This window comes from Dipodomys spectabilis, unplaced genomic scaffold (assembly GCF_019054845.1).
Source record: "Dipodomys spectabilis isolate Male_0828 unplaced genomic scaffold, ASM1905484v1 ptg000118l, whole genome shotgun sequence".
Taxonomy (NCBI): Eukaryota; Metazoa; Chordata; class Mammalia; order Rodentia; family Heteromyidae; genus Dipodomys; species Dipodomys spectabilis.
Window position 1 is genome coordinate 6,421,876 of NW_024870795.1, and position 27,736 is coordinate 6,449,611.

The 27,736-nt window shown below is 42.7% G+C and overlaps 1 protein-coding gene across 3 annotated transcripts in view; it reads right to left on the reverse strand.

Annotated features, from left to right (window-relative positions):
• Positions 1-27,736, reverse strand: part of Wasf2 (WASP family member 2) — a 70,865-nt gene that overhangs the window by 14,598 nt on the left and 28,531 nt on the right. For 2 of the 3 annotated variants that reach the window (XM_042688433.1, XM_042688436.1), the window contains exon 2: positions 9,649-9,824. In XM_042688433.1, the coding sequence (XP_042544367.1) occupies positions 9,649-9,781 (133 nt within the window). In that variant the 5' untranslated portion in view covers positions 9,782-9,824. Of the gene's footprint in view, positions 1-9,648; positions 9,825-11,133; positions 11,291-27,736 lie in introns of those variants that run through there. The other variant, XM_042688434.1, reaches the window with a different exon arrangement.

A 27,736-nucleotide genomic window follows, 5' to 3' on the forward strand; every position in this document is an offset into this window, starting at 1 on the left:
TTTAAGGTCCAAGACTGAGACTCTACTCCATTCCTGACCCTTTCACTCACTGGTTAGTGCTCTACGAACTGAGCCACACCTCCAACCTCCAAAAGGTTCATTTGCTTGCTTGCTTGCTTCCTTCCTTCCTCTCTCTCTTTCTTTTCTTTCTGCACTCTTACTAAAGATAAAAAGTGGCCAGGAGCTTGTGACTCACACCGGTAATCCAAGCTACTCAGGAAGCTGAGCTCTGAGGTCTATGGTTTGAAGCCAGCCTGGGGCAAGAAAGTCCATGAGACTTTTTATCTCCAATTAACCACCAAAAAGTCAAAAGTCAAGGTGTGGCTCAAGTGGTAGAGCACTAGCCTTGAGCAAAAAAGCTCAGGGACAGTGTCCAGGCCCTGAAATCAAGCCCCAAGCCCTGGACACCCCCCCCCCACAAAAAAGTGTTGCATATGAATAAATATACTTATTAGAGTAAGCTCTTATCTTTAGCTTCTTAGTCCATATTTGCTTGTCCATATTTGAGGGGATAAAATTAATCTACAACTGTACTTTCTGGGTGAACTGCTGTTCATCTTTCCAGTATAACCTGGAGAATAAGGATAACACCCATCAACTTCATATTTTGAATTGGTGGAAAAGTGAACTAAGGAGGTTCTAATCAAGGAAGAGGCTAGTCCTTGCATATGGAATGGATCTACACAAAGCTCAAAGGTCTTAAACTGGCAAACAAGCCTCATGAATACACTGCAGGTGAAGGGTCTGATCTGATCCCTGTCCATAGGTTATGCTTCTATAAAAACTACGTTGCATCATGGTAGACAACGTAAGGGAAAACTGCATCTGAGCAAAAGTAAAGAACATGCCAGGTGCTGGTGGCTCACACCTATAATCCTAATCAGGAGGCTGAGATCTGAGAATTTCAGTTTAAAGCCAGCCTGGGCAGGAAAAGTCTGTTAGACTCTTATCTCCAATTAATCACCAGAAAACTGGAAGTGGGCAGTGGCTCAAAATGGTAGAGCACTAGCTTGAGTGAAAAAGCTCAGGGACAGTGCCCAGACCCACGACCAACAACAATAACAAAAATAAAATATGTACCATTATGTGTGGAAAATAAATCAGGCTCAAAAATATCCAACTGTTCTGGAGGAAAAGAAAATCCAAAATCATCATGTCACCAAAAGAGGACTCAGGATTTCTTTCCCTTTAATGTGGGGGCAGTGACAGGGAACAGTAACTTTTGTGGGGCTTGAATTCTGGGCCTGGGCACTATTTCTCAGCTCTTCAGCTCAACGTGAGTGTTCTACCACTTGAGCCATAGGTGCCACTTCCAGTTTTCTAGTGGTTTATTGGAGATAAGTGTCTCATGGACTTTCCTGCTTGGGCTGGCTTTGAACCCCGATCCTCAGATCTCAGCCTCTTTAGTAGCTAGGATTACAGGCATGAGCCACTGGCATCTGGCTTGGGAACTTTTAAGTGTGGCAGAGTGGTTTTCTGGATAAGGTCTTAAAAGAACTCTAACATATAATAAGATTAATAATAACTTTGTTGGGGGGGGGGGGGTCGGTCGTGGGTTTGAACACTGGGTCTGGGTGCTGTCCCTCAACTCTTCAGCCCAAGGCTAGCGCTTTACCACTTAAGCCACAGTGCCACTTCCGGCCTTTTCTGTTTATATGGTGCAGAGGAATCAAACCCAGGGCCTCTTGCATACAAGGCAAGCACTCTACCACTGAGCCACCTTCCCAGCCCCAAGATTAAAAACTTTTGTGTGTGGGCTGGGAAGGTGGCTCAGTGGTAGAGCGCTTGCCTTGCATGCCTGAGGCCCTGGGTTGGATTCCTCAGCACCACATAAGCAAAAAGAAAAAAAGCCGGAAGTGGCGCTGTGGCTCAAGTGGTAGAGTGCTAGCCTTGAGCTGAAGAGCTGAGGGACAGCACCCAGGCCCAGTTCAGGCCCCACGTCCGGACCAAAAAAAAAAAAAAAAAAAAACTTGTGTGTGTAAGAGTGCTGCTACTGGGGCTTGAACTCATGGCCTTAAAACTCTCACTTGCTTTTTGTTTTTTTGGTGCTGGTACTGAGGCTGAACTCAGGGCCTGGCACTCTTGCTTTATCTCTAGGCTAGTATTCTATCACTTGAGCTGAACCTTCTCTTCCAGTTTTTTACTGGCTAATTATAGACAGTCTCTTTCATCCCTAAGGTTGGCTTCAAACTATGATCCTCAAATCTAGGCCTCCTGAGCAGCTAGGATTATAGGCGTGAGGCATCAGTGCCCGGCAAAATCATATTCCTCTAGTCAAGGAGATGGGGGTTGGTCTTGAATCTGTCAAGACCATAAGTTTGGTTGTTTTATTTTTCCCAGCACTGGGGTTTGAACTCAGGACTTTGTGCTTGCTCAGCTTACTTGTTTGGCTGATACTCTACTACCTGAGCCATACTTCTAGCCCAGGATCTTTTTAAAACGGGTAGTGAGATGGGGTGAAGGCTTCCCCAATGTAACCTCAGCTTGGGTCTGAAGCAGATTTAGAATTGCACTACTGTACGTGAAAGAAACAGTGGACCTTAAATTAGAAGATCTGGATTTTATATTTCAACTTTTCCTGTTTATACTTGTGCATTTCTTAGCAAGTCACAATTTCTCAAGTGTAGTTTCTTATCTGTAAACTAAAAATCTAAGTTGTTAGAACGAAACACTTTATATTGTTGAGTCACATAGGAGACTTTTAACTAAGCCAGGCATGGTGCTATATACCTATAGTTCCAGCTACTGGGGTAAACTGAGGTGGACCACTTGAACACATAAAGTCAAGTGCAGCTTAGGAAACACAGCAAGATCTTGTCTCAAAAACAAAAGCTAGGCACTAGTTCCTCATGTCTGTAATCCTAAATACTCAGAAGGTACAGAGATATAAAGATCCAGTTTCAAAGCCACCCCTGGTTAAAAATAGTAATAAATACATGAGACTCTTATCTCCAACTAACCAGCAAAAAGCTGGAAATAGAGATGTAGATCAAGTGGTAGACCACTAACCTTGAGCAAAAAAGCTAAGTGATAGCACCCATCCCTGAATTCAAGCTTCAGTACCTTAAACATACACACACCCACACACCCCAAACAAGCAAACAATTCATGGTTATTTAAATATACTAATTTTAAAGGAAAATTTAATTACAATTCTGATTAGTGATTTATTTGATAGTCTCTATTTGTGTGTGTGTGTGTGTGTGTGTGACTGTCTATCTGTCTGTCTGTCTCAGGGCCTCATGCTTGCTAGGCAAATCCTCTATCATGTGAGTCACATCCTCACTTTTTTTTTTTTTTTTTTGGTTGGTCACGAAGCTTGCATTCAGGGCCTGAGCACTGTCCCTGAGCTTTGCTCAAGGCTAGTGCTCTATCACTTTGAGCCACAGTGCCACTTCTGGTTTCTTGGTGGGTTAACTGGAGATAAGACTCTCACAAAGTTTCCTGCCTAGGCTGGCTTCAAACCTCTGTCCTAAGATCTTAAACCTCCTGAGTAACATGAACCACCAGTGGCCCATTTTATTGTTTTATTTTTGAATAGTGTCTTACATTTTTTGCCTGGGCTGTCTTAGGCAGTGATCTACCTACTTATGCCTCCCCAGCTGCTGAAACTACTTAACACACTCAGTTTATTGGTTGAGATGAAAGTCTTTTTCACTTTTGTAAGGCTGGCACAGAACTGCAATCCTCCTAATCTTTACCTATAGAGGATCTGTGACTGACGGAGTGCTTTAGTACTGTGACCACGCTTGGCCTAACAGTCCCTACTCTCCAAATGTTAAATATTACCTCTAAAACAGGCAGGACACCTAAATACTTAAAACCAAAGCTGAATTGCACTCATCCAGATTACGAAGATAGACAATACCCATCAGGATATTCATAACAGATACCACATTTGGCAAAACTATTTTAGGGCGGTCTTCAGTCTTTTTTCCCCTTAGCAAAACTCTTCAAATGAAATGCTACATGTAGAGTAGGTAAAACTGATTTATACGAACACGTATCTGCTCTTGTTGATGTCTGAGTGGGAGTCCTGGAAAGCCCTGATGGTACAGTCTGTCCTTCTGCCCCAATGCAATCAGTATGAACAGCCAGTATCATCGCATGATTTCCCAGTGACCCCCGTCACCCCTCCTGGATGGCCTACAGTACAGATCGAAAGTGCTAGCTGATGACTGGGCCTGTATTTCCTGATACAGCAACCTAACATGCGAAATGAAATTTTTGCTAGACTTAGGGAAAATAAGAATACTCAGTGTGTTATCATGAAGGGATCCATGGCTGTAGAATTTTTAGCTTTGTTTTATCTATTCCATGGTCACAGTTTCATGGTTAGAAAGCAGTTCTATCTAGAGTACAATGCACAAGGCCAAGGTCTGAAGCACACAGGAACCACTTCTGAAGCTCTCTTTGGCTAGGTGAAATCCTAGTTATCTTTCTTTCTTTTTTTTTTGGTCCAATCGTGGGGCCTGAACTCTGGGCCTGGGCGCTGTCTCTCAGCTCTTCAGCTCAAGGCTAGCGCTCTACCACTTGAGCCACAGCACCACTTCTGGCTTTTTTCTTTTTTGCTTATGTGGTACTGAGGAATCGAACCCAGGGCTTCATGCATGCAAGGCAAACGCTCTACCACTGAGCCACCTTCCCAGCCCCTCTAGTTATCTTTCGAGGCCCAGTTCAAATGTAACCTCTTCTTAGAAGCCTTTCTTTAATTTCCCTTTTCTCTTGGGTGCTCCTCTTCCCAAAGAAATTATCTCCTCCTCCCCTTTACTTTCTGTACCGACAACACGGAACATGTAGGCACAACTCATTCAATAAACATTTATTGAGCTTCTACTAGGTTCTAGGTATTATATAAATACTGAAGTTCAAGGCCAACATGTAAGTCTTGCTTTCAAAGAATTTTTAATTTAGTATAAGAAAGTGCTGCTAGGGGCTGGGAAGGTGGCTCAGTGGTAGAGCACTTGCCTTGCATGCATGAGGCCCTGGGTTCGATTTCTCAGCACCACATAAGTAGAAAAAAAAGCCAGAAGTGGCGCTGTGGCTCTAGTGGTAGAGCGCTAGCTTTGAGCTGAAGAGCTGAGGGACAGCGTCCAGGCCCAGAGTTCAGGCCCCACGAGTGGAGCCCACCCCCCCAAAAAAAAAAGTTCTGCTGGGCGCCAATGGCTCATGCCTGTAATCCTAGCTACTCGGAAGGCTGAGATTTGAGGATCATGGTTCAAAGTCAATCCAGGCAGGGAAGTCTGTGAGACTCTTATCTCCAATTAACCACCAGAAAACTAAAAGTGGCACTGTGGCTAAAGTGGTAGACTGCTAACTTTGAGCTGAAGAGCTCAAGGACAGAGCCCAGGACCAGAGTTCAAGCCCCACGACCAACCAAAAAAAAAGAAAAGAAAAGAAAAGAAAAAAGTGCTAATTTGGGGGCTAAGAATGTGGCTTAGTGGTAGAGTGCTTGCCTAACATACATGAAGCCCTGGGTTCAATTCCTCAATACTACAGAAACAGAAAAAGCCAGAAGTAGTGCTGTGGCTTAAGTGGTAGAGTGCTAGTCTTGAGCAAAACAAACTCAGAGACAGTGCCCAGGCCCTGAGTTCAAACCCTAGGCAAAAAAAAAGAAAGAAAAAAATCTCATGATAAAGGTTATAAAATGGGAAAAACAAACTGCAAAAATGAGAAAGGAAGGCAGGTCTTACATGCCAGGCCAAAGAACTAAAGATTATTCCATAGTGTGGAACAGGGGGGACAAAAAGATTTATATTCTTAGTTTACAAGCGCATATTAAAATGAGAATGGTGGCACCTGATAAGATGGGCATGGTGGCACACAACTGCAATCCAGCTACTCAGGAAGCTGTGACAGGAAGATAACACATTCAACTAGAGAATGAGTTAATGAACAAACAAAACTGACTGGCTAGGGTGTAGCTAAATAGTCCTGAGTTTATTCCCTAGTAGTATAAACAAAAACAAAAAACTTGAAAATTACATGTTAAGGCCAGGAGCAAGTGCTTCATGCCTGTTATCAGTTACTTAAGAGGCTGAGCTCAGAAGATCATGGTTCAGAGCCAGCCTTGGCAGCAAAGTCCATGAGACTCTTATTTACAATTAACCACTAGAAAACTGTGGCACTGTGGCTCACAGTGATAGAGTGCTCCCCTTGCGTGAAAAACTGCAAGGGCAGCATCCAGGCCCTGAGTTCAAGCCAATGAACCAAAATAAAACAGCAAAAGGCTGGGACTGGGGGTGTGTCTCAAGTGGTACAGTGCTAGCCAGAAGCAAAAACAAGCCAAATAAGAGTAGCACACACACACAAAATAAAAGTTAATAGACGATTCAATTTTTTGGGGGGGAGGGTAGAGGGGGGACGCAGGTGTCAGTTGTAGAGCTTGAATTCAGGGCCTGGAAGCTGTCTCTGAGCTATTTAGCTCAAGGCCAGGGCTCTACCTCTTAGCCAAAGCACCACTTATGGTTTTCTGGTGGTTTATTGGATATAAGAGTCTCAAGGGCTTTCCTGCTCCAGCTGGCTTTGAATCCTGATTTTCAGATCTCAGCCTCCTGAGTAGCTAGGATTGCAGGTGTAAGCCATAGGCGCCCAGCTCTAAATTTTTTTAAATGGGGAACTACAAAAGTAAAAAGTGAGGGCTGGGAAGGTGGCTCAGTGGTAGAGCGCATGCCTTGAATGCATGAGGCCCTGGGTTCGATTCCTCAGCACCACATAAGCAGGAAAAAAAAAAAAAAGCCGGAAGTGGCGCTATGGCTCAAGTGGTAGAGTGCTAGCCTGGAGCTGAAGAGCTGAGAGACAGCGCCCAGGCCCTGAGTTCAGGCCCATGACCGGACCCAAAAAAAAAAGACTGTCACAAATTATAAATTAAAGATAGTTTAGGTGAATATCAACAGTGCCCCTAAAACAGGGCACTGCTGGGAGACAAAGTGAGAGACAGGGCAAAGAAATCAGTCCCAGGCAAAAAACAAACAACAACAAAAACCAGCTGGATGCAGGTAGCTCGTGCCTGTAATCCTAGCTACTAAGGAGGCTGAGATCTGAGGATAAACGGTTCAAAGCCAGCCAGGGCAGGAAAGTCCATGACTCTCATCTCCAATTAACCACCAGAAAACCCAAGTGGCACTGTGGCTCAAGTGGTAGAGCACCTTGAGGTGAAGAGCTCATGGACAGCGCCCAGGCCCAGAGTTCAAGCCCCACAACCGAACAAAAAAAGAATAAAAAGAAAAGCGCTGAGGGTAGGCCAGGCGTCATTGGCTCATGCCTGTAATCCTAGTTACTCAGGAGGCTGAGATCTGAGGATCGTGGTTTGAAGACAGCCTGGGCAGGAAAGACAATGAGACTCTTATCTCTAATTAACCACCAGAAAACTAGAAGTGGTAGAGTGTTACTTGAGCAGAGAAAGCTCAGGGACAGTGCCCAGGCCCTGAGTTCAAGCTCCATGACTGACAAAATAAATAAAAAGAGCTGAGGGTGTGATGCTATAGTGCTTGCCTAGCACAAGGTCCTGAGTTCAAATCCTGCTACTGCCCCCTCCCCCGACAAATAAATTATTAGCGAAGTTTAACTATTCATTTTTAGGGTCTGGAATATGGGTGGGAGAGCATGTCCTTAACGTGTATGTACAAGTGTCAGGGCTTAAGTCCCAATACTAAAAAAATTTAAATAGATAGATGGATAGATGAATCAGATAAACCAATATTGGCTGCTATCTCTTTGGGAATGTTACTTCATAGTTCTGAGCTTTCATTTTTTCACGTGAAAAGTAGGAATAGCATTTCCTACTACCATAGGATTATTGAGAAGACTAAATGAGATCATGTCAAGATCCCGTAAAAACTTGGCACAAAGCAGGCAATCAACAAATGTAAGTTCCCTTCTCACCCTCTCCCCATTGTCTCCTCAAGAATTATTTATTTCTTTCTCCCTTGGTAGATAATGAGCTCCTGGAAGGCAGAGACCATTTCTTCTCATCCTGTATCTTCTCAGTATCCAGCACAGGAAATACGCCCATTACATGTTTACTGGATGGATAAAAGGTCAGTCAGCTTCATACTGTCAGGAAATCTTGTTCCTTAGGCAAAAGCTCTCCCTGGCCCACGCTGAGATCAGCTTCCTGAAGAGAGGAATGGTCTGGTCTCAAGTGGGAGAATCCACAATGGCATCCATCAACACTATTCTAGAAAAGCACCTCCGAGGAGCCTAACTCCTGCTGGGTGGGAATAAGAACCATCATTAGCTACATGTTCTTTGTCCTATGAAGAAGGAAGCAGTGTGTGATTGACTTCCAGCCATTTGGCCTTCTCTGGGTGACAGAAGCAGAAATGATGCTTTTAAGAAGCAGTTCGGCTCTCTGCAGCTTTCATGTGCTTCACTGTCAGCTGCACTGCCTTTGCGCTGCTGTCAATGTTCCTTTGTATAAGACAGGCACTGGCAGGGTTTCTTTTCTTTGTGACGCCCCTTCCAGGTTTCCCTAAGCCCTGGATCAACTGAGATGGTCCCTGAGCTAGGTGCAGGCATAGGAACTTTGGACTCCATACATCATATGCTCGCAAAGCTTACACAGCTCTGGCTCCTTGGGCTCCTATTTTAAAGACAGGGCCTATTACTATCTGGGGGAATGCAGGCTTTCTTGATATTCCACTACTTTTACTAAGGGCTGTGATGTGATAGGAGGGGTGAATGTCTGAAATAATTCACACCAAGATGCCTTTGCTAAGGAAGATCGCTAGGATGGCATTTTGTCAGAGGTGCTTATGGGAGCTGGGGTGGCAGTAGACAAATGTAGAGCCAGTCCAAGCATCTGCCCTTCCTATACATACTCAGCTTCCAACAAATGTCATCATAATTCAGAATGAATAAAATCCAAACCACATGCATGTACCCCACTCAGTGCAGTCTCATCATTGATGCCAATTAAAAATGTGATAGTTAAGCTGGATTTCCCTCATCTCCAGAAAATATTGGGTTAACCCTCTTCTCCCTTCTAGAGAAGAAAGGAAGGCTCCAGCTACCATCTGTGTCACTGTGTGTTCCTGAAGCTTGCAAAACTCCCAATGCCCCTGAGACTACAGAAGTAATCTGTACCCTGAACTTAGACCTGGAGGCCTGCTGCACAATTAAATGTGTACCACAGTAGAGAAGTCCACCAGAATATCTGAGTACATGTTTGCGTCCCTTCTTTCTGGGAAGAAAGCGGGGAGGGTGTTGGGTAGATAAAGGCTACTGGCACATTTGAGGCTTCCACAGAGTCAGGCTGCATGCAACAGCTCATGTAATTACAGGCACATTCTCCAACCCAAGACACTGCTCTGGGAACCTCCCACTTTACACAGAGAATTCTGCTCTGTCATTCCATCTGCAGCTTTCACTGCAGCTCTTCCTGCCACCCTTCCCACAGATTTCTTTTGAAGCAGGTGGAGGGGAAGGTAGAAGAAACCTACAGGGGTGGAGGTAAATGAAGAAAGGGTAGAGGGGAAGACTCGGTACCAAAAAAGGAGGCTCTCTGGGAAGGGGGATGGGCTACATGTTCACATTACCTAGGGAAGGCAGATGGAGGAGAAATAGGAACATGGAAGGAGAAGGAAAACTAAATAAAGAGCACCAACGACCCCTGAGGGCAAAGCACAGGCTCTCGGAGGCACTCACTCAGGCTGCCCAGCTGTCGGATGACATTTGCCAGGGTGATGTTGGTCACGCATTCCAGCTCGTTGCTTCTAACACTAGGCAACGTCTGACGGCACAGGTGCCTTGGCTCGATGTTCCTCGTTACTAACGGCATGGTGGACCTGCTTCAGGCAATGTTCTAAATGATGAAAAACAACCTAAAAAAGAAATAACAGGAAAGTATTACTCAACCACAAATTCCAGGCACACTAGGGCTGTGTGTCTTTTGTTTTTGGTGGTTTTTTTTTTTTAAGCTGGCTGATCTAAAACAGCTTTTCTTTTCTTCTTTTCTTTCCTCCTTCCATTTTCCCCTGCTTCTCTCTCCCTCCTTCCTGTCTTTCTTTCTTCCTTTTTGTTTTTATGACAAGAGCTTGTCCAAGCTGGCCAACAACTTGCAATCCTCCTGTCTGGGTCTCTCAAATGCTGACCTTATAAAGGTGTAACATTGTGCATAGCTTTACAACAGCTTTCCAAAAAAAAAAAATCTGTACTCTCTTTTTCTTTTTTTTTTTTTTAAGCCTCTCAATCGTTTTCAGGTTTGCTACTAAAATACTTGCTATGGAAGTTTAGACAACCTAAACTAGTAACTGCTGGCTGGCTAAGGTACACAGGCAGTACAAAAACTTCAAGTGACAACTACTGCTCCAGCCAACAACAGTCCCCAGAGGCAAGGAGGCGTGGTCATAAAACAGTCCATTCAGCAGTCCTCGGATGGTAAAGAACCTATCCTTGGTGTATCTGTAACCTTGTAACCAAGACAAATAGACTCTAGCCCACCAACTGTAAGGATTAAAAAAGCCCTCTTCTCATCTAATAATTTCTACAATGAAATCAAGCTGCCAACAGTGATTCTGGTGATCTACATCTGGACATGACTTCTCCAGTTCTTCCTGGGTGGATAATTGTACTGTATGACTAACTGCTAGCTGCCACCATCTATTAACACTACCAAAGTTTAGTCTGTAAATTGATACAATGAAAGAATATCAAGGAAAACTAAACATGCTCAATAGGTCCAACCTGATACTGAGTGTGCTGTGCTAAGCTTTCCTGGTCTTTTCTCATCTACCTAGCAGTTCCCTTCCCACTCAGGCTCCTTTCTCCCTCCCACCCCGTTCAATACACCTGGGCCAAAGACAGCAGGAAGTGTCTGGAGCAGATCCGGAAACCTTCCAGTTACTGTGTCTTACCCTGGCAGCTGAGCCTCTTTCCCTAGGAAATCCCCCAGCACTTCAGGCTATGCTGAGCCATTGTTTCAGATTTAGATTACCACATGCTTAATTTTACCAGTTTAGGAAGAGGTTTTAATTTCAACAAAATGGCACACTGACTGGTCTGGTCCTGTGTGCACAGACTGTGATGAAATGAGAAAATTCATTTCAAACAAAAAGACAAGACAAAAGGTAACTTATCTAAGCACCCAATAATATACATTTAACTAAAAACAAAACAAAGAGGTTTACTTACATCAAATCTTAAAATACCAGCTCACCATCAAAGTTGATTGTGCATACAAAATACCTAAGCCCAACTAATCATCATAGATCCAACAATTTGGAAACTAACAATATATTGTCCGACCAAAAGAAAAGAAAAAAGAAGTCCTTTGGGTTCAAAGAGGGAGAAGAGCCCTTTGGAACAGACTGCTCCAAGTTATGGACACTCTGATCTGCTCCAGTAAAAATAAAACAGGAAGCCAGCAGCTTGGGGAACAAGATTTCCTGTCACCAACAGCAACAGCCCAAGAACCAAGAGAATCAGCTGTTTGCTTGCAAATGTGAGCCTCCCTTTAATAGTTACTGTGTGGCAGCTGTGCCTATCTTTGGGGTGCAGAGGTGTTTCCTGAATACTTGCCTACTGTCTTAGGAAATGACCTCCATTCCATTTCTCTACTAAGTTCCTCCTTTGACTCAACAGGTTTTTAAGTCTAAACTCCAGACTTTCCAGTTTTACACTTTTCTTCTTTCACTTATTATAAAAAGTTATCAGGGGCTAGGAAGTTGGCTCAGTGGTAGAGTGCTTGCCTTGCATGCATGAGACCCTGGGTTCAATTCCTTAGCACTACATAAGCAGAAAAAAGCCAGAAGTGGCACTGTGGCTCAAGTGGTAGGGTGCTAGCCTTGAGCTGAAGAGCTGAGGGACAGAGCCCAGGCCCAGAGTTCAGCCCCCACGACAACCACCACCACCACCACCAACAACAACAACAACAAGAGTTATAGTTAGAAGAATATAGAAGAGGAAAGGCTTTGTACACATCTTTAGGATGCCCTTAATACTCTCAAATTTCAAGTGTGTGTGTGTGTGTATGTCTGGAGAGGGTCACTATGGCTTCATCCTTCTAAGTACCATTCTACCTTCTTAAAGGAAGTACAGGAGCCAGACCATGTTGAAATTCAATGTTCAATGTGACCAGTCAGGGCATTCCAGACTTTCCTTCTGGACATTTAGTGGGAACTGAGATCCCAGATGGCTAGATACTTGTTATCTTAGGAGCAGAGAAGTAAATGCTAACATCCTGGTACTTTTAGCATTTATGTATTTCCAGGACCTTGGGTTAGCAGACACAAGCAAAATTAATTCCTATCATTTCACGGTGTTTCCTTAAAACTAAATTTTAATAACAAGATGTTTCCTCTTGTCAAAAAAGTCAACTCCCAAAACTATTTGGAAGGTACTTTAAAAATGAGGCTGGGTGTAGTGGCTCATGCTCGTAATCCTAGCTACTTGGAAACAGGGAGCACCAGGACTTGGCAAAATTGAGAGCACCAGCCTAGCCAAAAAAGTTAGAAAAGCAGTCAATCAGGGAATTATAGTCTATAGAACTTGCAGGTGGTAGGATAAACGATAAACTAAAACCTTCTTGACAACGAAATAGGGGCAGGAGACTACAAAAGAATGAGGAAGTAAGGACTTCGGTTCAAAGCCAGCCAGGACAGGAAAGTCCATGAGACTCTTACCTCCAATTAATCACCAGAAAACCAGAAGTAGTGCTGTGACTCAAAATGGTAGAATGCTAGCAAGCCTTGAGCAAAAAGAGCTCAGTGATAACATCCAGGCCCTGAGTTCAAGCTCCCCACCCCCCCTCAACACACACACACACACACACACACACACACACACACACACACACACACACACACACTTATATACGCGCGCGAGAGCCAAAAAATGAGAAAATACGGACATAACAATCTTATAGGAAACACAAAGGAAGCCCAAAAATGAAAAGGCCATTTTTGCCCAATATTGGTGGCTCACACCTATAATCCTAGCTACTCAGGAGACTGAGATCTGAAGATTACAGTCTGAAGTCAGCTCAAGCAGAAAAACAGGCAAGTCTGTGAGACTCCTGTCTCCAACTAACTACCAAAAAGTTGAAAGTAGAGTGTGGTTCAAGTGGTAGAGCACCAGGATTGAGCAAAAAAAGCTCAGGGACAGTACCCAGGCCCTGAGTGCAGTACAAACACACAGACACAGACACAGACAGACACAGACACACACAGAGCCATCTTCAAGGACTCCAACTCTCACACAAGGTCAAGCTCTGTGAAGAGCAAGATGAGATGGCTGAGGTGCCATCTTCCTTGGTATGATTATGCATGTTGCTCTACTTCTGTCTGATTTCTCTTCCAAAAATTTTTCCTATTACCTTTACTATGCTCACTTGTCTTGCCTGAATCCTTCTCTTGCCAGACAAAAGGTCAATTAGTTGTCCTAAATTTCTGGTAATAAATTTAGTGCCTTGGCCAGGAAGTTACAGATTAAGTATGCCTTTTTCTGATTTATTAATAAGACCCCATCTCAAAAAATAAACTAGGGGGGGGTGGGAAGGTGGCTCAGTGGTAGGTAGAGTGCTTGCCTTGCATGCATGAGGCCCTGGGTTCAATTCCTCAGCACCACATAAGCAGAAAAAGCTGGAACTGGCGCTGTGGCTCAAGTGGTAGAGCGCTAGCCTTGAGCTGAAGAGCTAAGGGACAGTGCCCAGGCCCACAGTTCAGGCTCCACGACCGACAAAAATAAATAAATAAATAAAAACTAACTAACAAACTAGACATGGAGTTAGAATATTCAAAGTCTGAGCAGGTTTGTTTTATCTTCTGAACAACAGATAGGCAATTACACATGATTTGAACTATAATGGTAACTTGGGCTGGGATGTAGCTCAGTAGCAAAGTGCTTACCTAGCAAGTACAATGCCCTGGGTTCTATTCCCAGTACCAAAAAAAGAAAATACCCCTCCAAAAAATTACGGTTACAATAGTAATTCGACCAAGAAAAAAGTCCTACATTCCAATAAAGATAAACTTAGAAATGACAAAAATATTTCCATCCTCTGAACTCTCTCAATTTAATTTCAAGCTGTGTTAGAAAATGCATGCATTGTGGAGCTGAGATGCATGTGGGTTAGTGCCTTGATTCTGACTGTGTGATCGTGGGCAATTTTCCAAATAATATGACATATATAAAATGCCCTCAGGCCAAACATGGTAGCATTTGCCTATAAACTTAGCACTCAAGAGGCCAAGGCAGGAGAATCCAGATTGGGAATCAGGACCAGTCTGGGCAATTTAGTGAGATACTGTCTCCAAACACAACTAATTAAAAAAGTAATTAATAAAAAATAACAAAAAGCACTCTGTAGCTGGGCACAGGTGGCTCATGCCAGCTACTTTACTCAGGAGGCTGAGGTCTGAGACTCACAGTTTGAAGCTAGCCTGGACAAGAAAAGTCTGAGAGACCAAAAAAAAAAAAAAAAAAAAGCCCTCTGCAGAGTTTAAAGATATGGTGGTTTTTGTAGTTCCAGTGAAAATAAGTAAAGCTTCCTGGAGAATCAATTCAACTCATTGATTGAAAAAAAAAAAAAAAATTAGGACTTCTAATCCTCTTGCCTCAGTCTTCATAGTGCTAAGATTAAAGGAGTACCAACCAAGTCTGGCTATCATTGATAAATATTTAAAACAGTTTTAGCTGAGCACTACTGGATCATGCTTGTAATCCTAGCTACTCAGGAGGCTGAGATCTGAGGATCACGATTCAAAGCCAGCCTAGGCAAGAAAGTCTGTGCGATTCATATCTCCAATTAACCACCAGCAGTAGTGGAGCAGTAGCTCAAGTGGATAGATTAAAAATAAAAAGTTCAGGAACAGTGCCCAGGCTCTGAGTTCAAGCCCCAGGATTAGCAAACATACGAACAAATAAATAAATAAAAATAGTTTTAACCATAGAAGAATAATGCAGTAGAATGGAACATTCACATAAAATCCTAGACTTGACTGAAATCTGATGGGTTTTCCCCCTGAAATCACTCCTGGACCTTCTAAAAACAGATTCTCTCTTTTCTAATCCTTCCTAACTGGGTTCTTCATCTGACCAACAAACAGAACAAAGGAAATGATCAGAGTAACTGTATTGTCAATTTATGTAACTAGCACCATTCTAAATTCGATGGAGAAAAGCTAATATACTACACACAATTTAGGTGCTGAATGGCATCATAGCTTCATTCTCTAAGGAAACTGGTTAAGAAAGGATTCTCCAAGACCAGATGTACTCACTTCACTGAAAAACTGTGGAACACTGGGTGCTGAGGGGTCACTGAATTAAGGAAGTATAGAGTCAAATTTGCATTTTAGACAAATAATTCTAACATAAAGGTGGAAGTCTTATTGGGGCAGGAAAAGGCCAACTAGAATACTTAACAGGCTCAGTGGGAGAACTAGAAAGGTTCATTGCATCACAGCTAGCACATACAAACCAAGAAGTCCAGGTAGGCTGCAGGAGTGATCCAGTCCTTCAGACCCACCTGCTTCTCTCCTTAAAGCTTTGTATAGTTATATTCACAAAGTGTTTTTGGGTTTTTATTTTTGTTGTTGTTGTTCTTTTTAATGTATGCTTCCTTATTAAAAGTGCCATGCAGGGCTGGGAAGCTGGCTTGGTGGTAGAGTGTTTGCCTCACATGCATGAGACCCTAGATTCCATTCCTCACCACCACATAAGTAGAAAAAAATGGAAGTGGCGCTGTGGCTCAAGGGGCAGAACACTAGCCTTGAGCTGAAGAGCTGAGGGACAGCTCCCAGACCCAGAGTTCAAGCCCCACAACCAGGGGAGAAAAAATGCATGCAGCTGGGCACTGGTGGCTCACGTCTGTAATCCTAGCTACTCAGGAGGCTGAGATCTGAGGATCACGGTTCAAAGCTAGCCTAGGTAGGAAAGGCCGAGAGACTCATATCTAATTAACCAACAGAAAACCAGAAGTGGCCCCGTGGCTCCAGTGATGTAGCACTAGCCTCAAGCTTATGAGCTCAAGGAGAGAGTCCAGGCCCAGAGTTCAAACCCTATGCAACCAAAAAAAAAAAAAAAAAAAAAAAGTGCCAACTGCTAGTGCTTGTGACAGAAATGAAGAATGAAGAGAATCAAGAATGTAGTGGTAGCCGGGCGCCAGTGGCTCATGCCTGTAATCCTAGCTACTCAGGAAGCTGAGGATCTCGGTTCAAAGCCAGCCCGGGCAGGAAAGTCCATGAGACTCTTACCTCCAATAAACCACTAGAAAACCAGAAGTGATGCTGTGGCTCAAGCGGTAGAGCACTTGCCTTGAGCTGAAAGCACAGGGAAAGTGCCCAGGCCCAGAGTTCAAGCCCCACGACTGACAAAAAAAAAAAAAAAGAAAGAAAGTAGTGGTTCCTAGGTGGAAAAAAAAATGATGAATAAGGATATATCAACAGAACACTTGCCTAGCATAAACAAGGTCCTACGTTCAATCCTCAGCACTTATGTACATGAATGTGTGTTTGCATGTCCCACACACACACACACACACACACACAGAGTTATAGGCATATAAAAAGAATAGAACACTGTTTTTATAGAATCAGCAAAGGTCATTTTTTAGGTCTGGGATTTGAACTAGATACCTGACACTTTCGCTGATTGGCTATCATTCTACCAACTAAGCCAGGTCTCCAATCCCAGTAAATGTCTTTGATTAGGGAAACTATATATTATAGTAATATTTGCTATCTTGAAGATTTGAGATCTTTCCTTGGGAGATGTTATAGAGGAGAGGAACTGAATTAGAACTATCAAGAAAATAAGCCAGGCGCTGGTGGCTCACGCCTGTAATCCTAGCTACTCAGGAGGCTGGGATTTGAGAACAATGGTTCAAAGCCAGCTTGGGCTTTGAGCCTGAGACTCTTATCGCCAACAAACTACTAGAAAATCAGAAGTGGTGCCGTGGCTCAAGCAGTAGAGCACTCGCCTTGAGCTGAAAGCACAGGGAAAGTGCCCAGGCCCAGAGTTCAAGCCCCATGACCGACAAAAAAAAAATGAAGAAAAGAAAATAAGTCATGGGGAAGTAATATTTAGTTCCTTTTAAACTAGAGCTGTCCTAAAGCAGAATGGGGTTCTCTCTCTTTTTTCTTCTTTAGTGCCAATCCTGATGCTTGAACTCAGGGCCTGGGTGCTGTCCCCTGGGCACTCTACCACTGGAGCCACAGCTCCACTTAAAGCTTTTTGCTGGTTAACTGGAGACAAGAGTCTTAGGGACTTTAAGACTTTCCTGCCTAGACTGGCTTTGAACTGTGATCCTCAGATCTTGGCCTCCAGAATAGCTAGGATAACAGGTGTGAGCCACCAGCACCTGGCATGAGTTCTCTTTAGCTAAAGTTATGAGATTCCCCAGCCTCTGCATAACCGGCTATCAGCCATGTTGAAGGAAAAAAATTCCTAGAGTTTAAGAAGTGCTGGGACTAGAACACAGAGTGTAGGTCAGTGGCAGAGCCCCGGCCTGGTATATGCTAGGTGGATTCCCAGTCCTGCACCGCATGTCAGTGCCATGTTGAGATTTATATTTTGAAAAGGAAACTGGATAAGAACCTCTCTCAGGGCCCCCTCCAACAATGAGACTGTTAAGTCTGCAGACTGGAAGTTACCATTTAATATTCACATGCCACATTTGGTCAATGTAAAGTCAAAGGGAGATTGACTACTTTTTGACTCCCACAACCCTTGCCAAGTAGGGGGGTGGGGAAGGAGGAAGGAGGCACTCATCTTTACCTCATACTCTGAACCTTTGCTATTACCAGGACAGAAGACAGATGACTGCTCATTCTGGCAATGATATTTATTATAACTATTTATGACAAATAAGCAAATGCTGCACCGAGAACCATAGTCACTGACAATACCTGTAGATTTCTATGTGTCACATCACAAACACCAAGTATCAATGAGCTACAGCAGTAACTATCACACAATAGAAATGCTTCTAAACGCAGTTCCTCTTTGAAACATACCCTCAAAATGCTGACCAGCAGTTAACAGGGGATGAGACCATGTGAGGATGTTGTATTTGTGGCAATTAGGACTTCTGCTTTCACTTCAGCACTTCCTACTGTTGTACAATTAACAATATTTTGAAAGGACATATATAAAAAGTTTACTTTGTAGTTTCCTCTTGCAAGAGGTAAATATCTTTCTACTTGAAAAAGTATGCATTCCAACAGAGGTTGATAATAAACAGCTATTATCTGGGATTAAAGGGCCTGGCATGATGAGGAATATCTGTAATCCCAACACTGAGAAAATAAGTCAGGAGGATCATGAGTTTGAGGCTAGTTTGGGCTACACAATGAAACCTTGTCTAAAAAAAATGAGTAACTACATAAGTAAGTAAAAAAGGCAAGCCACTGGTAGCTCACATCTACAATCAGAGCTGCATAGGAGGCTGGGATCTGCAGGATTTCCATTTGAAGCCAGCCCAAGCAGAAAAATCTTCAAAACTGCATCTTCAAAATAACCAGTAAAAAGATGAGCTGTAGCATGGATCAAGTGGCAGAGCATTGGTTAAACTCAGTTTAAACCCCAGTACTGTTTAACAAGTAAATAGCTAAATAAACAGATTATTTTTCTCTTTGGTTAGTGCTGGGGTTTAAACTCAGGGCCTAAACTGGGCACTGGTGGCTCATGCCTGTAATCCTAGCTGCACTGGAGGCTGAGATCTGAGGATTGCTATTCAAAGCCAGCCCAGGCAGGAAAGCCCATGAGACTCTTATCTCCAATAAACCACCAGAAAACCAAATGTGGCACTGTTGCTCAAGTGGTAGAGCATTAGCCTTGAGCTGAATAGCTGAGGGACAGTTCCCAGGCTGAGTTCAAGCCCCAAACTGACAAAAAAAAAAACCCAAAAAACAAAAAACTCAGGCCTCTCCTACTTGAACTACACCTCCAGCCTTCCTTCCTGTAAGGTTTTCGGATAGAGTTCACATTTTTGCCTGGGGTTGACAAGACCAGGTAGCTGAGTGGACAGATATGTACCACAATGCCCAGCTATTTACATGAGTCTTTCTAGCCTCTCCCCCTCTCTGCTGGCTAGCCTTACACAGGGATCCAGTTAGATCTCCAACTCCTGAGTGGCAAAAAATTACAGATTTAAATCATTGCTCCTGGCCCACATTCAAAAATTTTTACTGAAAATGCATATTAACTGTACAAAGGGGTTTCATGCATGTGCTGTTTTTATGCATGTAACGTACTCTGATCAAATTCACTCCCTATCAATTGACTTTAAAATGACAGCTAACACACAGTCTTCCTGTAATCTAAGCTGGCACTAAGTATGATTTTATTGTTCAACATAGCAGTCTTGCTACTGTGCAGCATCTACGAAAGAATGCTTCATTATAGAATTGAGTACCCATCCATTTCCTGTTAAAAACTCCTCTACTTCCTGTTAAAATACAAGGTGAAACTAAACTGACAAATACAACCACTTTGTGCAAACACAAGAAATTATTAACAAATCAGTTGAGATCACTAAGACAATGTGCAACAAAGCTAACAGGACAGAAATGGAACTCCTGGGGTGGACAGACAGCATGAGACAGTGAGAATAGCAACAACACAAAAATCCCCAACTTACTTATAATCTAAAATCAGGAGAAATTTCTGATTTTATAAAGGAATGACACTAAGCTCAGCTCTGGCCTATATGCAATCAAAGTAAGGGACATTCTTGTCTTACCTGGTTTTGGAATAGTAACACAGGAAACAGGATTTCCAAACTTCTGTATCTTATTCCTTGACTCCTTGAGTGCATTGAACATTTCTCAAGGTCCATTCATTCACACCTGGTAGTCCCTGAACTTTCCATTATCTTTCAGGGTGATTTCATCTTTTGTTCTTTCCTTTATTACTCTTCAGGCTTTAATCATAGCTTTGCTCTGATTACATCACTTTCACCTCCAAAATTGGCTTTTTCTGGTATCAACTTTTCCATACTATTCTTTACCATAAGTGACCAAAATTAGGCTTTTTGATAAAATCCATCTATTTATCCAAAAGAAAATACATTTAAACCACAAGTTGGAAACCTGAACTCTAGTTCTTAGTCTAATGATGACTGTTAACTTGGGATAAAATTTCAAATATGCTCTATTGTTCAGCCATTATGTAGACTAAGAAAAAGCTCCAGATATGCTATATGAAACTGACATTTTGTTTGTAAAGTAATCTCAACTCTGAAAAAAAGTTTACTCGTATAAAATATTTCTTTTCTTCCTTTTTTTTTCTTTCTTCTGTGTGTGCCCCGCTCACGCTAGTTCTGGGGCTTTAACTCAGGGTGGGGCCACTATCCCTTAGCTTTTTTGCCCAAGGCTGGTACTCTATCACTTGAATCACAGATCCACTTCTGACTTTTTGGCAGTTAACTGGAGATAAAAGTCTCAGACATTTCTGACCCTAGATGGCTTCAAACCTTGACTGTCATATCTCAACCTCCTGTGTAGCTAGGATTACAGGCATGACTCACTGGTGCCCAGATTAAAATATTTCTTGTATTGAGCTGGGCATTGGTGGCTTACACCTGTAATCCTAGCTACTGCTCAGGAGGCTGAGACCTGAGGGTTGTGGTTCAGAGCCAGCCCAAGCAGGAAAGTCTGTGAGACTGATCTCCAATCAATCACAGAAAAAGCCAGAAGTGGCACTGTGGCTCAAATGGTAGAGTGCTAGCCTTAAGCAACAAAAAAAAAAGGAGCTCAGGGATAGCTAGTGCCAGGCCTAGAGTTCAAGACCAGTTCTATCTATCTATCTATCTATCCATCCATCCATCCATCCCAGCCTATATATACACATCTTTTATCTACATCTTAGTCCAATTTCCTATTATTGATCTACTTAAATTCTGTAGAATCCACAATGCTGTCGCTGATGGTTTTCAGATACAAATATGAAATTCATTTTTACTTTCCCAATCTAAAGTTATTTTCTAGTAATACTCATTAAAACAGTATGATCTGAAATACTTCAAGCTACCCATTATCTAAATGGGCTTTCTTTTACCTTGGTTAAGTAAATACAGATTATGAGTACTTTGCTCATAAATGAGAAACTCTTATTCCGAACATTTACAGGCACTAGATTTCTTTCAGCCAGTCATCAATTGAACATTAAAGTCACATAAGAATATAACATAAAAAAAAAAACTGCCCTAAAGCCAACACCTACCCACTAAAGTCACAGACCTCAGCAAATCATTTGAAAGCATTCAACTCACACAAGCCCTGATAAAGTGTATTTCATACTCAATGTTTCCTTGCTTAATTATTGCCAACAACAGAAAGAGAATAATCTCTGATTGGTGGTTCCTAAAATGTGAGATAAAACAAATACAAAATGCATTCCTCATGGAGTGTGATCCCCAAAACTAACTAAGGAGGCTGAGGCAGGAGGAAGTAGTTCCAGGCCAGCCTGGACTATATAGTAAAACCCTGTCACAACATGAAAGGAAGGAGCCAGGTGCCAATGGCTCACACCTATAATCCTAGCTATTCAGGAGGCTGAGATCTCAGGATTGCAGTTTGAAGCCAGGCTGAGCAGCAAAGTCCATGAGGATCTTTTCTCTAATTAAGCTTCAAAGAAGGCTAGGAGTGAAGCTGTGGCTCAAGTAGAGCAGTAGCCTTGAACAACAAAGCTCAGGGACAGTATCTAGGCCCTGAGTTCAGCCCAAGGACCAGCACCAAAAAAAAAAAAAAAAAAAGGAAGGGAATTCCTCTCCACGTAATGGGGAAGAAGCCAAACCTAGGCATGTGTTCTAAATTCCCAGATCAATAAGTTTCTTGTTTCTTGTTCTTTCCAGTATTGAGAATTTAATCTAGGCCTCACACAGGACAGGGCAGTGCTCCACTACTCAACTATATTCCCAGCCCCAAAGCTACCTTTTAAATTTTATTTTGAGACAAGGTCTCACTAAATTGGCCTTGAACTTGTGACTTTCCTGCCTCAGCCTCCCCAGTAACTGAGATTGTAGACTTGTGCCACCACCGGCAGGCCAAGGCTAGTGTTTATGAGGTCCCTACTTGGGGACTGAGAGGACTGTGCTAGGAGGTAACCTTTCTTTTCTGGCTCTTAGAAGCAAGCAGTGGTGAGTACTAAACACTAGATTCAACTCTCTCGACAGGATGCTGGAGTGCCCACTGGCGGTAGGTCTAAATGAAGAAAAAGGGAGGTAATCAGAAGCAAACTGCAGATGAGCATTCTCACTTCATTTTGTCCATTATGTAACCATTCTGTATGTGTGTGCATGTTGAATTTACGGCCTCATACTTGCTTAGTAGGTACTCTAACACTGAACCATGCTTTTAGCCCTATTTTTGTGTTGTTTTTTTTTTTTATCCTTTTTTTTTTTTTTGGTCGGTTGTGGGGCCTGAACTCTGGGCCTGGGCACTGTCTCTAAACTCTTCAGCTCAAGGTGAGTGCTCTACCACTTGAGCCAGAGCCGCCACTTGTGGTTTTCTCAGGGTTAATTGGAGATAAGAGTCTCACCAGGACTTACCTGCCTGGGCTGGCCTTTGAACCGTGATCCTCAGATCTCAGCCTTCTGAGTAACTAGGATTACAGGTGAGCCACCAGCGCCTGGCTTGTTTTATTATTTTCAAGACAAGGTCCTGCTTCCCTGCTCAAGTGTGCATATAGACCACAGTCCATACATCTACTTTAGGCTTCCTGTTGGTGCTGGACTCACAGGCATAGACCAAGGTATCCAGCTTCCCTCTGCTGAGATGTAGTCTAATATATTAGATTTTTCTTTCTTTTTTGTTGGTCGTGGGGCTTGAACTCTGGGCCTGAGCGCTGTCCCTCAGCTCTTCAGCTCAAGGCTACCACTCTACTATTTGAGCTACAGCGCCACTTCCTATATTAGATTTTTCTGCCTGGGCTGGAATGGACCCATCATCCTCTCAATCTCAGACTCCTATGTAGCTTGGGATGACAGGCATGCACCCTTGTACACATCTATGGGTTGAGAAGGTACCTCTTAAATTTTTCTGCCCAGGCCGGGCTTGAACCTCAATCCTCCCATTTTCAGCCTCCCAAGTAGCTAAGATCACAAGCATTTTAATATCTATTATCTTATATCATAAATTTAAAGTTTCTCTGCAGTCTGAGATAGAACCCTAAAAAGAAACCAACTTTACACAACTAAGAAAGGCCATGAAAAAGACGTTTGCAGAACAATAACAAAGAAGAAAAGTCAGCATAATGTTTGGCTGACAGCTCAGGGCAACATAGAGCAAGCAGAAGCAGCAGTCAGTACTGAGATGCGAGACTTGAATGAGGGGAAAGACCTAGCAAGTACAACCACATCTGAGCAACAGGCAGTGGAATTATGGGGCAAGCTGTCGTGCAATTCCACATCAACTCTTCTATTCTGCCAGGTATAACGAAAATTCACTCCTGGAAAAGTGTCACATTCATCTGTCACTAACGGCCAACCTGCCACCACTAAGAATCAGCAGCAAAGGGCAGATGTACTTCCACATCCTCTCACAAGGTGCATTCACTACTCAACATGGAGCCAGGCACTAGTGGCTTACACCTGTAATCTTTTTTTTTTTTTTTTTGGCTGGTTGTGGGGCTTGAACTCTGGGCTTGGGTATTATAGGCATGAGACAGCAGCACCTGGCAGGCCTGTAATTCTTAGCTACTCAGAAGACTGAGATCTGAGGATCAAGGTTTGAAGGGAGCCCTGGTAGTAAAGTCTGTGAGACTCATCTTCAATTAACCACAGCTCTGTAAGTGGAGCCGTGGCTCAAAGTGGTAGGGTGCTAGCTTTGAGCAAAAAGGCTCAGGGACACTGGTGGCTCAGGCCTGTAAAACTAGCTATTCAGGAGGCTGAGATCTAAGGATCACAGTTCAAAGCCAGTAGAAAGTCAGTGAGATTCTTATCTCTAATAAACCACCAGAAAACCAAAAATAGAGCTGTGGCTCAAAGTGGTAGAGCACTAGCCTTAAGCAAAAAAGCTCAGAGACAGCACCCAGGCCCTGAGTTCAAGCCCCATGACCACCACCAACAAAAAAAACTCCTTTATGGAAGTGGCGCTGTGGCTGAAGTGGTAGAACACTAGCCTCTGAGCTGAAAAGCTGAGGGACAGCAGCCCAGGCCTAGAGTTCAAGCCCCATGACTGACCCCCCCAAAAAAAAAAAAAATTCCTTTGTATCCTAGTCTTGGCTCAACAAATATTTGTTACATTCCTAAATGTACCACATATTTTATTCACATTTTCTTGAATAGTTCTAACTCTTAAAATAATTAGGCAGCTACTGGAAAGTCAGAGATCAGGTAATTACAGTTTAAAGCCAGATTTGGCCAAAAGAAGTTTTCAAATTTCCATCTCCGCCAATGACCAGGCACAGTGGTACGTGCAGGTTACTCCAGCTACATGGGGAAGCACAAATAGGAGTACGGAAGCCTAGGCCCACTCTGGTACAAAGCGAAGACCCTACCTCAAAAATACCAATGCAGGGTGGGGAGGGGAAGGGGAGGAGAGGATGGGAAGGAGAAACAAAGGAGGAGGCTACAGTGCTTGGTAAGACATGTACTCATTATCTTGCCCATGTAATTGTAACCTCTCTGTACAGTATTTTCACAAAAAAAAAAAAAACCAATGCAGAAACGTACTGTAGATATGGTTTACATGGTAGAGCAGCTACCTAGCAAGAATACGGCCAGAGTTTAAACACAGTAGTATTAGGATTTTTTAGATGAGAAAACTAAAATTTCAAATGGTTCTGGAACTTTTATCAAAGCTATGAAAGTATCCAGTGGTGATAAGACAGCTTTTAAGTCCAGATCCATCTCTGTGTCCAAAGTGTATGCTCTGTCTAGGACACTGCTCACTCATCAAATAACACCCACACTGAGAAGTTACACAAAACTGCTCCTATTTCTCCTCTGCACACACAGGTGCCTCCAAGCCCCAGACAAGAAATTCTCCCTGGGAAAACAGACTACAGCTACTACAGGAAAGCTTCCTGGAATATTTACCCTAGAATGGAAATGGTGTTAATGAGAATAACACACCGCTCTCTCCTTCTCTACCTCTCCACATCCAATTTTAGCCAGCTACATGGGGGAGGGGAATTTCACATCTTTCATTTTAAACAATGTAAACATTGACTAATTTAAAATGCCAGCCTCAGATTACATGTTCAGATGCTATTGCTTTAAAAAAAAAAAATACTATTTTCAAACAGCTAGGCATTTGGGGTTCCGTCATTTCTGACAGGTTACTTTTATCTATGGGGTCCCTGAGAATCACTTTAAGCTTCATTCTCTGTTCCCTGTTCCACTCATCAAATCTTGTCACTAGGGACTTTTTTTTAAAGCAACTAATCTTTCATCTTCTTTTACAATGAACCAAAACACATTCCTATGGGTAATTCCTAAGCTGCAGATGTATATTTTAAAATAATATTCTTCCAACTCTTTTTCTAAAAAGCCCAGTTGTTTTTTCCTATTTAGCTCAAGTTGGGATAATTTTATCAGAAATGAGCTTCCCCCATCTCTTTCTGAATATAAGGAATACTGAAAAGATAAGTCTTTTTTAATTATTAAATGTAAATAGCTCATTAAATATAATCCAATTACTTTAATTGTAAAAAGGAGGTAATTACAATATTACATGCATTCTTGCCTAGTAAATTTAATATCTTAAATTAATCTTTTCAGTGTTAATACTTTAAATTAACCTTTGACACTGGAGGAGGGGGAGGACAAGAAACTCATGTCTCTTTTTAAAGATGTATGGATCTTTTTTTGTGATTTCATCCATGAACAATCTTAGTGGGACAAGCCCACTTCCACATATAGGAGTAATTATATATCACTTGTCCAAATTCAATTTCTTTTTTTTTTTGTCTGTCATAAATTATGTTAAGGGCTGGGAAGTTGGCTCAGTGGTAGAGTGTTTTCCTTGCATGCATGAGGCCCTGGGTTCAATTTCTAGCACCCCATAAGCAGAAAAAGCCAGAAGTGGTGCTGTGGTTCAAGTGGCAGGGAGCAAGCCTTGAACTGAAGAGCTGAGGGACAGCACCCAGGCCCAGAGTTCACAACCGGCCAAAAAAAAAAATTATGTTAAAGGTAACCGGGTGCCGGTGGCTCTCACCTATAATCCTAGTTACTCAGGAGGCTGAGATCTGAGGATCACAGTCCAAGCCAACCCAGGCAACAAAGTCGGTGAGGCTCTTATCTCCACTAAACTGCTCAGAAAACCAGAAGTGGCACTGTGGTTCAAGTGGTAGAGTGCTAGCCTTGAGCTGAAGAGCTGAGGGAGAAGACCCAGGCCCAGGCCCAGAGTTCAAGCCCCACAACTGATTTTTTTTTTAAATTATGTTAAAGGTTCTCTTTAAATTCTAATGCCTTAAGGCTAGAGATGTACCTCAATAAGTAATGAGGGGCTAAGCTCAATCCTCAGTATGACAAAAATAAATAAATCCTAATGTTTTAGAGCAGAAAACAAGTCAAGAGATGAGTTTTATGGAATTCCAATCACCACAAAAGCTTCCCTTCGAAAGACAACTGCTAGAAAAAATACGTTAGAAGAATGTCTTAGGTACAATAGCCTAAACTTTCTATTCCCTAATTTCTAATCTGTCACTATCAATCAGCTTCCTGGGATTCCCCAGCCCCACCCCCCCTGCATTATTCTTGTCTTTACCACATCTGGCTCAGCCATCTGGTTCTTTGGTTTTTACTCTTTCCTGGTGACCAACAGTAAACAAACTGTTTAGCTAACTAAGCCTTTATGAGCTGTTTTGAAAATAAGTTCTGCCAGTCTATGAACTAAAGAGTATTTGTATAAGGAAAGAGAAGAAATTAGAGTTTGAGGATCTAGGTTCTGGTGGCTCATGTTGGTAACCCCAGCTACTCGGGAGGCTGCGATCTGAGGAGTGCAGTTCAAAGCTTGCCCAAGCAGGAAAGTCCATGAGATCCTTATCTCCAATTAACCACCAGAAAACCCGTAGAGCTGTGGCTTAATGCTAGCCTTGAACAGAAAAGCTCAGGACACCCCACAACCAACAACAACAACAACAACAAAAGTTGTTTGAGGAGTCTTTAACTCTCATTTCTTGCAATGAGGAGCAAGAAGTGTTTCTTTTTTCTATGTCTCCCTACATTAACCCTGTTATTTATGCTAAAATAAATCCTTGTTAAAACTTACAAAAATAGTAAGTTCTGAGAGCAAGTGGCTCACACCTATAATTCTAACTACCTCAGAGGTTAAGACGGGAAGGATCTTAGTTTGAAGCCAGCCTGGCCAGAAAAGTTCATAAGAAACTCTTCTCAGCAAAGAGCTGGGCCTGGTCCTTCCTCTATTATAACAGGAAGCCCAAAATAGGTAACTCACACAATCAAGTGTGTATCCTAGCAGGAAAGACCCAATTTCTTTTTTTTTTTTTCCAGGTCCAGTTGTGGGGCCTGAACTCTGCGCCTGGGCGCTGTCCCTCAGCTCTTCAGCTCAAGGTTAGTGTTCTACTACTTGAGCCACAGCGCCACTTCAGGTTTTTTTCTTATGTAGTGCTGAGGAATTGAACCCAGGGCCTCAGGCATGCAAGGCAAGCGCTCTACCACTGAGCCACCTTCCCAGCCCCAGGAAAGACCCAATTTCAAAAATAATCTGCTAGCCAGGCCCCACTGGCTCACGCCTGTAATTCTAGCTACTCATGAGGCTGAAATCTGAGGACTGAGGTTCAAAGCCAACCCAAGCAGGAAAGTCCAAAGATTCTTATTTCCAATTAA